This window comes from Anabas testudineus, chromosome 12 (genome assembly GCF_900324465.2).
Source record: "Anabas testudineus chromosome 12, fAnaTes1.2, whole genome shotgun sequence".
NCBI lineage: Eukaryota > Metazoa > Chordata > Actinopteri > Anabantiformes > Anabantidae > Anabas > Anabas testudineus.
In genome coordinates, this window is record NC_046621.1 from 17,277,680 (window position 1) to 17,290,459 (window position 12,780).

The 12,780-nt window shown below is 41.7% G+C and overlaps 3 protein-coding genes across 3 annotated transcripts; 1 reads left to right on the forward strand and 2 right to left on the reverse strand.

Moving 5' to 3' along the window:
• The first annotated feature begins 963 nt into the window (after positions 1-963).
• ldah (lipid droplet associated hydrolase) lies at positions 964-6,801 on the forward strand. Its single transcript, XM_026356156.1, has 7 exons — positions 964-1,026; positions 1,640-1,778; positions 2,135-2,269; positions 2,393-2,562; positions 2,862-3,102; positions 3,798-3,880; positions 4,003-6,801. The coding sequence occupies exons 2-7, from the start codon at positions 1,640-1,642 to the stop codon at positions 4,189-4,191; spliced, it is 957 nt and encodes a 318-aa protein (XP_026211941.1). The 5' UTR covers positions 964-1,026; the 3' UTR covers positions 4,192-6,801.
• gdf7 (growth differentiation factor 7) lies at positions 6,801-8,946 on the reverse strand. Its single transcript, XM_026356154.1, has 2 exons — positions 8,376-8,946; positions 6,801-7,778 (listed from the first exon to the last, which is right to left on the reverse strand). Exons 1-2 carry the CDS (start codon positions 8,611-8,613, stop codon positions 6,826-6,828), a joined length of 1,191 nt encoding a protein of 396 aa, XP_026211939.1. The 5' UTR covers positions 8,614-8,946; the 3' UTR covers positions 6,801-6,825.
• Positions 8,947-9,774: 828 nt separating this feature from the next.
• On the reverse strand, positions 9,775-12,089 carry alkbh1 (alkB homolog 1, histone H2A dioxygenase). The gene is made up of 6 exons (XM_026356155.1): positions 11,952-12,089; positions 11,605-11,713; positions 11,285-11,447; positions 10,981-11,071; positions 10,485-10,678; positions 9,775-10,399 (listed from the first exon to the last, which is right to left on the reverse strand). The coding sequence occupies exons 1-6, from the start codon at positions 12,087-12,089 to the stop codon at positions 9,952-9,954; spliced, it is 1,143 nt and encodes a 380-aa protein (XP_026211940.1). The 3' UTR covers positions 9,775-9,951.
• Positions 12,090-12,780: the final 691 nt, after the last annotated feature.

The window sequence follows — 12,780 nt, forward strand, 5'->3', positions numbered from 1 at the left end:
AAGATATGTGAACTACTGTTTCAGGAAATTACTGAGCCTTTTTTAAAATGATGCTGTTGCACACAATATCCAAACATGTCTGTTAGAGACTCTGCTTCTCATTAACCATACACATTTTTTCCAATGTGTGCTTTCAACTCTTAAACGGCATTTATCGTGAAGGTCACAGATGTCATCAGGTCTCTAGGGTGTATGCTATTAGTCAAAATGTCATGTTTTTATTTCTCTCCCTCTAATCCTCGGTGAAGAGCCGTGCCCATCTTTGTCACTGCCTTTTGCACCTGCAGATGTTCACCAGCTGCTGTGAGTTTCACTCTTTACTTGAAACAGAAACCAGGCTCTGCTGCAACATGACAGTGCACAGTTCTTCTTCTAAAGGTCACTGCAGTAGATCCTGTGATACTAGTGCTCCAGTTGCCTGTAGCCTAGGCCTTGGATTTGTACCTTTCCTTGTATCTAACTGAGAATGACTCATTTTTTGCATTTACATACATTACAAGGCTGTATCTAATATTATATTACTTCTATTGAGTTTAACACATACATTCATCTTTTATTTACAGGCTTATGCATGCACACACATTGAGGGCCGGATTCAGAGAGGGAGCAGACATACAGCCTAGTCATTAGGAACCAGATCAGCTGATTTGAAGGGCTTGTGGATTATAATGGTAGTGACCTTATGGGGTCAATGACTTTTGAAAACTGGCTTGTGAAAATAATATGATATAATAACTCTGAGATCCTGTACAATATATGTGCACTATACTTTATTTAGTAGCCTGCTAGTATTATTATTACTCTGGGGGCAGCAATATCAGTATTATTTAGGGTTCTGATTAGATTCAGAGGGACATGACTCTCAAAACCAGACTCTGGTCTCTGCCCTCATCGCATCAGTCAGATGACGTAAGGCCGTAGAGAAGGGGCCGTCGCTCAGTTAACCAATCAGAATCCAGCAGGCTGCAAAGCAGGAAGTCCTCTCACTGACACAGAGTTCATCACTGAAGAAATTATTATTAAAAGGTAAAATATAGTTTAGAAGATTCTATATTTGTCATATACAGTCGGAAAAGAAGCTGCTAGCATTCAAGCTAACGTCACCCAGTGACTCGGTATTTAAACTCATTTAGTGCTACTGTCTCCCCATTTAAAATGTGACATTTAAAGAAGTCTCCATGTTGAAACTGCTGTATAACTTAGAAATATCGCTGAGTGCAAATGTGATAATAAAGCCAACACTTTCTTTTATACGGCTCCAACAAATTAGCGACAGGTTAGTTGTCATAGTTAAATGAAATGCTAATATGTATTGACTTATTCGCCTACTCGTCGTGTTCTTTTCCTCACAACAACAACATATGTGTATGTATGTTAGCTATAATTTACCTATGGAAACGCTGAAATGTGATGAAATCATGTGAATTCACTGTTGAGATGAACTCATGCACGACTCGCTGTTTAACCGTTGACGTGGATGAAGCTCTTCGCCTTTGGACCCTGCTGTCAAAGTCTGTCAGCATTAGATCTGAATACATGTCTCTACTGGGAGACTCAGTGGATTAAAGCTCCTGACTTACCTGAATTAGGGTATTTTTAAAATGCAATAATCAAATGTTCATGTTTGGTTTTCTGACAGATGGAAAACACAGTGACAGACATGCGGGATAAGCCCCACACAGACTTCATCTATTGTGAAGGAGCCATCACAGAGGTCCTCAAATTTGGTTCCTGTCAGTTACATTCAGGACACAAAGTACTTTTTCTTATCATTCCAGGTGAGTTGGACACATATTCTGCATTTATGGTCATATAATTTTCCTAATAGTTACTGATCATCTATCCCTTATATTGGTACACATGTGTTTTTGGTTTGTCAGCTTGGAAATTTTAGCCTGGCTGCATTTTAAAAACCTGTTATCGACTGGACAGCATGAACTAATAAAAGATTCAAATGAGACTGTTTAGTTTGAGATACTGTAACTGACATTGATGATCCCAGGTTTTCACCTACAATGCATTAATAGAAAAACATTATGCAAGTCCAGGAAATTACTCTCAACATTTGCTCATAACTATAAATAATATAACAGCAAAAACATAGAACTCTAAACTGCTTCCCTCTTGTGTACAGGTAACCCAGGTGTGGTGGGCTTCTACACGACCTTCATGCAAACACTTCATAGCATTTTTGGCTACCGCCACCCAGTGTGGGCTGTAAGCCACGCTGGTCACTGTGCACCCCCAGACTCCATGGATATGATAGAAGGTAGTGATTATTCTGTTATGTTCTTTACACTACACACTGATCTAAGTTTGCTGTTAAAAGACTAGTAACTATTCTAAAACTGAGACCAAAGCTGTGATTTTATTATTCTTTCTTTTTCTCCAGATGCCTCGTCAACATCAGACAGGGATGTGTTTGGTCTGGATGCTCAGATTGAACACAAACTGTGCTACCTCAGGAAACACGTTCCCAGAGAAACCAGCCTGGTCCTGGTTGGCCACTCAATCGGCTGCTACATTATTCTAGAGATGATGAAGCGAGATCCTGAACTTAAGGTTAGTCACAGTATCTCATATGTATGAGTCTTGCAACTTGCAGTGTTGTGTTCTGTGACCAAATCACTCTGCTGTCCACTGACACATCATAGCGTTAATAACATTCTGTGGCTACCAAAGAAATGTCTCGTCTGTCAGATGAAGCTGCTAAAACACAGCCCAGTAACTCCATGCTAAAAGAAACGAGATTAAATGACATGAAAAAATTCCCTTTTTCTGTTCAGGGGGTTTCCGTAATTTACAAGTTCTTACCTCAGAGTTACTGTACATCCTGTGATTGATCTGTGTTGTTTACCCAGGTTTTGAAGGCTGTCATGCTGTTTCCTACCATTGAGCGCATGGCTCAGACTCCTCAAGGCAAGGTCATGACCCCTGTGCTGTGTTACCTGCGTTACGTGGCCTACCTTCCTCTCTTCCTGCTCTCTCTACTGCCTGATGGAATCAAAAGCTTCTTGATTAGACTGGCCTTTGGTGGCATTCGCTCTCTTGACCTCACTGTGGTCCAGCCGACTGTAGGTCTGCTCAGTGGAGACTGTGCAGGTTGGTAAAGCTTTGTCGCTCATGTTGCTATGTGATGATCCTGATGATGTTCTGACCACTTTAGACCATTTTACGGTTGTTTTGGTTTTGACTATATGTCCTTTTTCACTCCTGAAATGCACAGTGTGTCAAGTTTTTTTTTATTTGCAGAAATTGAATATATCATTCATAATTCAGTTTTTCTTAGAGTCTAATCACCTAAAAGTAAGAATCATTGCAGTTTCTTTAGCTCAGAATGCGCTTTCTATATCGATATAAAGAGGGCAGAGCCCCTCTAATGGAGGCCACCATTTTTCACTGCCATGTTTCCACAGTAGCCCAGAGGAGATACTGGTTGTAGACAGGTAATTACACATTTTCATGTGTAACCATATACATGGAACTTGACAGTAGGCTCGCTTACACTTGCAACCTGCTACCTTACTGCTAGATATGACTAAATCTTACACACTGCACCTTTAATACAGCATCACAGTGGTAGCTGTAAGTTGTAACTAGATGCATTCACTGGTCATCAGCTGTAGTGTATAGTCCAAATCTTCTGCCTAATGTTATGTTATGCTTTTAAGTTTGAATTGTGTCACACCAGTTGTTCAAACTGCAGGCCAGATCTGTGTTTGAATATTTCTTGTACTCATAAAATTGAATCTGAGCAATGAAAAAACAAAGGCAATTCTCCCTCTCTGTCTTTGTAGCCAATGCTATGTACATGGGCAGTCAGGAAATGAGGAAAGTTCTAGAAAGAGACAATGTAACCATCAGGAAAAATCTTGACAAGGTAAGAAAAGTAATTTCTGCGTTAAATCACTGCCAGTCAATCCACGATAGAGTAAATATACAGGGAAATGTTAGAATCAGTATTGACTTTGACTTATCTGTCTCCATCTGTCCTATCTACAGCTTATATTTTATTATGGAGCTGCAGACCATTGGTGCCCTCTACAGTATTATCATGACATCAAGCAGGACTTTCCACATGGGGTTATCAAACTTTGTGAAAACGGGTTCCGCCACGCCTTTGTCCTGGATGCAGGAAGAGAAGTAGCCAAAATGGTGGCTGAATGGATCCATGGAGATTTGAGGACTTGAATATTTTTTTATAAATCTTTTCATGGACTCAGGACCATAACAACACTCAGCCTTTGACCTGCTTGGTGTTTTCCTCGGCAAAGAGGAAAAAAGCCATGTGCACTACTGTAGCTCATTTTTGTATTTGCCAAGTGTAAGTTTTTAACATCTTTTATATTGACATTTTGCACATGACAATTTGCAATTGGTCTACATTACTATGTACATATAAATTCATGCATTCTCATGTATGATTACCTGAGCAACAACTGAATTGAATACATGCCTTTTATTTTCCATTTGCTGCATTTTCTGCAAAGGGATCATATTGAGATGGTGAAGTAACATTTAACCACATTTGACCTTTATAGTGTTCTAGGCATAGTTTAATTAATAGTTTAATTTGGAAAAAAAATCACTCTACCATTCAAAGGTTTGTGGTCACTGAGAAATGTCCTTGTCTTTAAAATAAAAGCAGATTATCTAACATCTAATTTATCATAGAGTGTAGACATCTTTAATTTTGTAAATGCATGTAGCAGATGGAAACAGCAATATGAAATATCTTCATAGACCAACAGGAGAACATTATCAGCAAACATTAGTACCCTGTTTCAGTGACAGTGCATCAAAGTACATTTCAAAGCTGGAATGAAAAGTTAGAGAAACAAATAATAATTCTATGTATTTACATTACAGTTAGTTTTTGAAATATTAGATGTGCATCATATTTTCATAATTACATCATACAATGTATAAGGCTAATTGGTTATTAAAAAACGGTTTTGGATAATGTTTAGCAAACAAGACATTTCTAAGTGACCTCAACTTTTAATGGTGATGTATATACACAGTTAATTATATGTACAACCAGAGAAAGTGAGAGTCATAGAATTTTACTGAAGCAAATGATTAAGCTAGTTTTGTTCCAAATTATACTGTACTAACCTGGAATCGAAACACTGGCCTTATCATTCTTTTGCAGACACTGTAACTAATCTGCTGAACAAAACAAAAGGCTTAATAACCAAAGCATCCTTCCTCCTTAAATGTCATGTGAATAATTTCCATGATATCTGTCCCATTTATCGACCTTTAACCTCTAATGAAATAATAATATGGTTGTTCTCTGCAGCTAAAGTACCTGAAAACATGAAATTTAAATACAATTTTTAAATTAAATTTTTTTCCCTAATACACAAAATATTTGTGATGCTTTGAAAAGCATCTCAGCTTGTGTGTCCAGGCGATGTGGGAATAGTTAGACCAGATCTGACTGACTCTGTTCTGGCAGCATATGCAAACTATCCCACAAATGTCATCAGATTTGGATTCAAATGTTGGGGCATCCTGGTAGTCACGGCACTGACTTAGACACTTTAACACTGTCTAATGATGGTCCCCATGTCTCAGTGCCCATTTTGAACCAGAGGAGTGCAGAGAAAACAGAACAAATACAGAAATTATATCACACACAGTTATTCCTGATTGGATAATTTTCCACAATAAATAAAATGTTGTATTTTATTTGTATTTGCTTTCACTGAATTCCATTTATTTATTTATTTTTTTAGGATTTGTGTAAAAAATCTGATCAGGCCATAATAATTACCAGGTATTTATGCAGAAATAGAGAAATAAAACATTCATAGACTTTCAAGCACAACTGTACTTAAACTGGAAATGTATATTTGTATATCAAAGCTGAACAAAAACGTAACTGAACAATTTATTCAAACAAAACCGGTTTATATACAATACTGTGAGTTTATTTTCAAATATAACTTGAGATTTGCTTGAAAATTTCATGATAACACGTTAACTACCAAGTGTGTATGTACAGTATGATACAATGCTGAAGCTCCATATACCACATGTATGTTTGCAAATAAGACTTCACATATTTGCGAGACTCCATTTCATGCAATGAATAAATTAGTTAAAAGTTAAAAGCTGTAGTATGTAACTTTTTCAGTAAAGATTTAGAACATTTTAGTAGAGATATGTTCAAGAACTTATCCTATTTTGGACAAGTGTGATCAACATCTCCTGTGAAATCAGACTCACACTCATACACTTAAGCAAGGCTCACCCCTTTAACTAATTAGAGAATTTCAACCATTTCTGCTTCTTTAACACGTGTAGCATCTTATTATTTATTGAAATTAAATAATGACTAATATCTGAAGGGCTGTGCAGAGTGTAGCAAAGCATGGCAGAGCAGAGTGGATTGATTTTAGATCTCATGCTAGCAGTAGTTGAAGATGTGTATTGTACTGTAGTGTTAAGATGAGTGATGGCAGCAATGCAGATAGACAGTTGTGAAGGGGCTAAAAAATAAAGATTGAAATCAGATTGAAGTTAAGTGTCTATGAATAATGCCTGAAATGACTATATTGTGCTTTTCGTGACAAACCTACAGAGATTTATGACCTCAATCTGCAGTTCTCCTCTGTTCTGCAGATCTTTTTAGCTTTGACATATCTCCTTACTTTGGATTACTTTCAGCTCAATAACTCCCACTTTCTCCACCTGTTTTCTGTTTGGTCCTGTCCAGCAACCAAATCAGAGCTAAAAACAGAATTAATGTTCAGCGTTCGTTCATTATGATGCCGAAATTCCATCCAGCCATCAGTCTGTTCAGCTTTCTCTGTGTTACCGACATCCACAGCTCTCCACCACCATGTCCTCATACTGCTTATAGATCACGTTGTTGCTTGAGTCAATGTAGAGGATGCTGATGGGACTGAGTTTAGAGGGGACGCAGCAGCTGGGTGGACTGGTACCTGGGTCCATAGAGTTCATGAGGGTCTGGATGACAGCGTGGTTGGTGGGCTCCAGGTGGGAGCGCAGGGGGAAATCGCAGACGCCATCACAGTAGTGTGCCTCATAGTCCAAGGGAGCGATAATCCAGTCATCCCAGCCCAGATCTTTAAAGTTCACACGGAGGGGTTTACGACTACACCGGGCCCTCCTACGTCCACCTTTCCCTTCAGCTGCTGCTCTTCGACCTGTCCCACTGAATGATCGTTTGTACAAGGCTCTCCGTCCTTGCCGTCGGTGCTTCTTTTTGTGTTTTGGAATAGATTTGAAAGCGTTAGGGACCCTAAATCCACGTCCTTCCTTCTTCATTTTCTCCATTACCTCTGTGAACAGACTGTCTCTGGTGTCAGTACGTGTGTGAACCACCAGCAAAGCCTTGTGCTGCTGCGGTCGACCATGGCGACTCAGCCCCAGCAGCAGCGGGTCAGCCACTTGGTTGGTCAGCTCAGATGAAACCACAAGGTTGAAGCAGGCCTGTGGTGATTCTGCGGGATCATTCGGACGGGCTTTAATGCTGGACCACACGTCAAAGACCTCCCACCTGGGAAGACTGCCATCCAACACCTCCACAGTTCTAGAGTCCAGGAGCTGCGTCTCTGAGGCACCTTCAGCGGAGCAGGAGTACAGACGGACGTTGTAAAAGTTTCCTCCGGGTGGGATGTCAGTCGGGAGGTCTACAAAAGGTTTCCTTAGGATTCTCAACTCTGCCTGCACCAGCGGATCCACTCTGGACAAGCTGGACAAGTCAAAAACGTAACGCTGACCGCTTTCCCATGATGGAAGGTCTGTAGGTGGAGGACAGATGAAGAGATACAGAGATTAGGATATACATTTTCCTATACTGCAAATTAAGTGTTTCCTTTCCTCCCAACACACATTTTATTCATTCAATCATTTGATTGGTTCAGGTTTCTGTAAGTTTACCTCCTAAAAATATTAAACAATAGGAAAAGTGTTTTGCATTACTTTGACAACAGGACAAAACAGTATGAGCCACCCTACTGCGTGTTGTGGAAAAACAGCAGCACTCATTTAAATGCTTTTTGAAAACCTTCCACAAATAATATTCTGGTTATCACCGATCTAATTCAGAATCTGTTAACTGTGAATCTAAGTGTTTCAGGTGCTCTGAAATCAAACATTACTCATCAGATACATGTGTTTCTGCAAACCACCGCCTGTTAATAAGACATGTGGTTTGTCAGATGGTGGGAAATTTTTAAGTTTAACAATAAAATCTGTTCTAATAAACAGTTTACAACTCATACATACACATCATAATGTTTTAGAAGGGAGGAAAATGAATGTTGCTAAATATTCTATATAACAATAATAACACCAGCCATGTTCTTATAAGACAGATTAGTTTCTAAAGCTCCAACCTGTCCCTTTGTCAATAAAAGCTGTCACTGTGTTTGCCGAACCACTCGAACCGTTCCCGTGTCCGGGCTGCAGGATGCTGAGGGACCGGTACAGAAGCTCCGTGTAGTCCCGGAGAAGCGACCGAGCGCCGGCGTCGCTGCTGCGCGGCGGAGCGGAGCGCGCTGCCCCGGTGCTCTCCACCCCCTCCATCCCCACACACAGGGCGAACCAGAGCACAGAGGCCACGGTCCGGTCCATCTGAGGAGCAGGTCTGACTGAAGTGACGCCGAAATCTCCGGAGCTCTGCACTCCTAACTCGGTGTTTGACACTGAGTCTCATCGACCTCATCTCTGGAGCCTATACCTGTGCGCAGGTGGGCGGGTACAGGGCGCACACAGGTGCGTGATGTAGTGAGGGGAGCGGTGCAATGAAACGACCAGGGCCCCCCAACATGTGCAGAGAGGACAGGGAGGAGGACCACTGCTGTTTCTTCATTTGGTGGAAGCTTTTATCCAAAGTGAGGATAAAGCAAAGTGAACATGTATTTGCAGAAGACTTCCTGCAGCTTCCTGTGGGAGTGACATGTTCATATAAACCTGACAATAGTGAGATACATGTTTCTTACTTTGATGACACACGACACATGAACAGCATTCGTTTGATGGCCTTTGTTGTTCCTGTGTGTGTGGTCAGATTTAGGTGGAGTTACTGTGATGACCAGCTACACTAAAACACACCAAAGTGAAGTGAGTGGAGTCTCACCTGGACTGCCACAGTCCTGAGATGACGGTCGGACCTGTATGGCAGCCATCTATATGTTTCTTTTGAGAGCTAGTCCCTTTGAGTCTTCTGTTCAGTATATGAAAAGAAGCTCAGCTGTGTGACTGCCCGTCACATGTCCAGCCAACTCATTTCCTACTTTAGCGAGATGTGTGAGATCACCGTCTCGAATGGGACAGTTGGCCAATGTTCCAAGTTCATTAGGGCATACGAGTCATACTGGGCATCCTACATGGATTAACAACCATTGTTTTGGAAAATTTTATCTGCAGTAGTGACAGAAAATATTGTGCAATCTGTATCCTCCTAATATTTACTTACATACTACTCTCACTCCAAATGGAGGTAATCTCATATAAAAGGTTCTATCTCCTGCGTTGTGTTAACATATCAAAGTATACGTAGCATCTGATAAAAGCTGCAATTCTGATTTTCATCTCATATCCATATTTTTTGACAATAAGCCCAAATATCTAAAAATCTAAATACAGCAAAAACAAACTAATTAGCTTGGCCCTTTCAATTCTTTTGGAATAGACTGTGTATACACTGTACAATGCTTCCATGAACACATCCCACATTTCTAAAGGCTTAAATATTACATTACATTTTGTCCACCTTCTAGGTCTGGGGTCGTTTTTAGTGGCTTGACATAAATACCCATCCACCCAGCATCTGTTTGTGGTAGCTTATAGCATCAGAAAATCAGCATTAACAGTGGATTCTGTCTAAAACAATTTTATTGCGTAGGAGGACGTTGGTATCAGCAGCAAATGTTTCCTGCAAAGTCATGTCTGTCCAGCATGTGGTCTGTTTCATGTCTGTGCAGTATCAACAGAATCACAACTGCTGCTTCTCTTCCTCTTTCCACACAGTCCGTCTGCTGATTCATGCCCCACTGTCTGGTCTGCATCAGTCCTTGGGTGGGTGGAGCGTGTTTCTGGGAAGCTCTGTCCATGCCCCAGCACCTGTCTGACAGTCACATTCACTCTGGAGCTCTGGATGTACCTGGAGCACACGGCCCAGTCTTCTTCTGACACGGGCTGCACCACAGCACCATCCTGCACAGATGAAGGCAGGCTGTGGCCTTCTATCTCTAAGGCTGGACATCCCTGTGGTGCCGGGACAATGCGTGGGACAGCGTGGTAAAGAAGGCGGCTCTCCCCGGACATCACCATCACGTCCCCGCTGTGCATGTACATTGCAGTGGGGGGGTCCTGTCTGCATGTGCCTCCCAGGAGGAAGATGGCAGACTGCCCAAAACTATCAGGAGAAAAAACAAGGGGAAGAGGTGGAATACTTCTGTATAGTTAACAAGGTAGTAACCATATTGCAAAACCTCTATCACCTGAGTGACAGCAGGGGCCAGCTGTGGTCGAGTTCTGACTCATCCACGTGGATTCCCAGAGAGGAATCCGATCGGTAGTAGTTGAGGATTCCAGCCTCTGCGACGAAGCCCCGGAAGCCACAGGCGGCTGATATTTGGATGGACAGCGAGTGGAGATCAGCTGGGAAAGGAGTGTAATGGTCGGCAGAGTACGTCTGTGAGCGGAACGGCAGAAGAAACATTTGGACACTCAGACAGGAAAATATATGTGAGAGAATAAAAGTCATCAGCTGCATCATGAAATCCTGTTGTCCTGTCTTTCTATACACTTCACTGGCAATCAGTTCTTGCAACAACGAGGCTTTATGGGCAAAACTTTCAAAATAAAAGCAGAAAGAAAAAGATATCTAGTCACATCTTATGTGAAAAAAGAAACCTGTGATGAAAGAGACCTTTAAATTTAAATGTCCATTTACACCTCTATATCTGCTGATTTCAGCATACAGCTCTTCCTCACCTTGGTGTCCCAGTTGTAATGATATCCCAGAGTGACCCAGCGCAGCCTCTCCAGTAGAGTCTTTTCTTGTCTTTTTGCAGAAGGAGGAAAACTGTTGAGGGGATTGAACACAGAACACACGTAAAGAGCGTGAGAGTGCTGCTTGGAACCAGGACTGTTACACTGTTGTCCTGCTTGTTTTTGAGCTCTAACCACATCTGATAATAAATGACAGGCAGATGTTAGTTTAACTCAAAAGAACAAAGCTGAAAAATCATGCCTGAATTAGACAGTTAAGTACTTTACTAGTGCCCGTCAGTCTTACCTGAGGCCATGTACGCTCTTGCTCCAGATGTCCTGGGTGTCAGAGGGAGACATGTGCATATCCAGGTTGCACGCGTTGGGCTTCTGTGGGTAGGTCTTCAGACACTGTCTGACCCAGAAGGGCTGGGAGCCCAGAAGGAACGGGTTGGAGATGAAGATGAACCCTGAACAGCACACAGCAATACAGCAGTGGGTCAAAGTGTTCAATAAAACCAACAGCAGCGTCATACACGTTGTCTCACTGATGTTCCTGGTATCTGCACTGAATTTAGATAAAGATCTATAGTAAAATATATATATGTCCATGTGTGGTGTGTTTACCTGGGTATCCCTGCAGGCCGAAGGTCTTCCAGTCTCTGACAGGCTGTAATCCGACCCTGGCAGCCTCCACATCACTCACTGCAGCAGGGTCTAGTTGAACTGTAACCACCTGTTAATAACAACACACACACACACACACACAGACACACACAGACACACAGACACACAGACACACAGACACACACACACACACACACAGAGACACACACACACACACACACAGGGTAAGTACATTTTGCTCTGGACGCGCACTTCACATCATCATCTACTTTGTTTCTTCTGCTAAAACCAAACCCACCACATCTAGTCCATCCAGGTAATCCTCGGCACCGGTTCTTTTCTCTCACCTTGCCGCCCGGTGCTCCTCTGGTAAAGTCAATAACGTCGCTGAAATCGGGTGGGGGGTTTCTCCTCTTGTAAAACTTGAATATCTTTCTGAACGCGTCTTCTCCACTCTGCACGACGGAGGCTGCCATCTTGTTCATGACGTCACAAATGCTGGCAAAGCTTCTTCTTCTTCGGTGTTTTTTTGCAGCAGTCGCGGTGTTGCGGCGTTACTGCCGCCTCCTGGCAAACTGTAGATACAGCGCCTAAAGACCTAAAGGCCGGTTTCCACTGCAGCAACATCACCCAGCTCTAACCTGCAGCTTCCCAAGCTAAGTTGTTATTTTAAGGCTAAAGAGGGGGCAGCTCCTGTTTTTAACCAGCCACAAGTGACCGACCCACTCTCCCTGCAATTACTGGAACCTGTTTCTAGTTCTAGATTCTGAGGGAGGCCTATTTATTTGTTCCTATTTTGCTTCCTGCACAACACAGACCCAAGTAAAGTGGAAACAAAAGTTCCAGCTCACTTAATGCCTGCACTGGAAACCCATATGTATATTTAAATTCAATCCATTTTGAGTTGCAAAGACTGCTCCTACTGTTAAGATTATGAATTTGTACTATGGTAATTCCACAAGCCTTACTGCACATTTCTTTCAGAACTGTGTTGTGTCTTCTCACAGCTATGCCTTCTCTAAAGGTCTGTGGCACTGATGTCTTTCATAAGAGATGCAACAGTCTAATTTGAAAAATAATTCTAATCACTTCAACTTAATCAGTTTAAACCCTCTGTTTTCTGGACTTATTTAAGTCAATAAAGAAAACTTTTCTTCTAATACCCTGTTGCTTCCA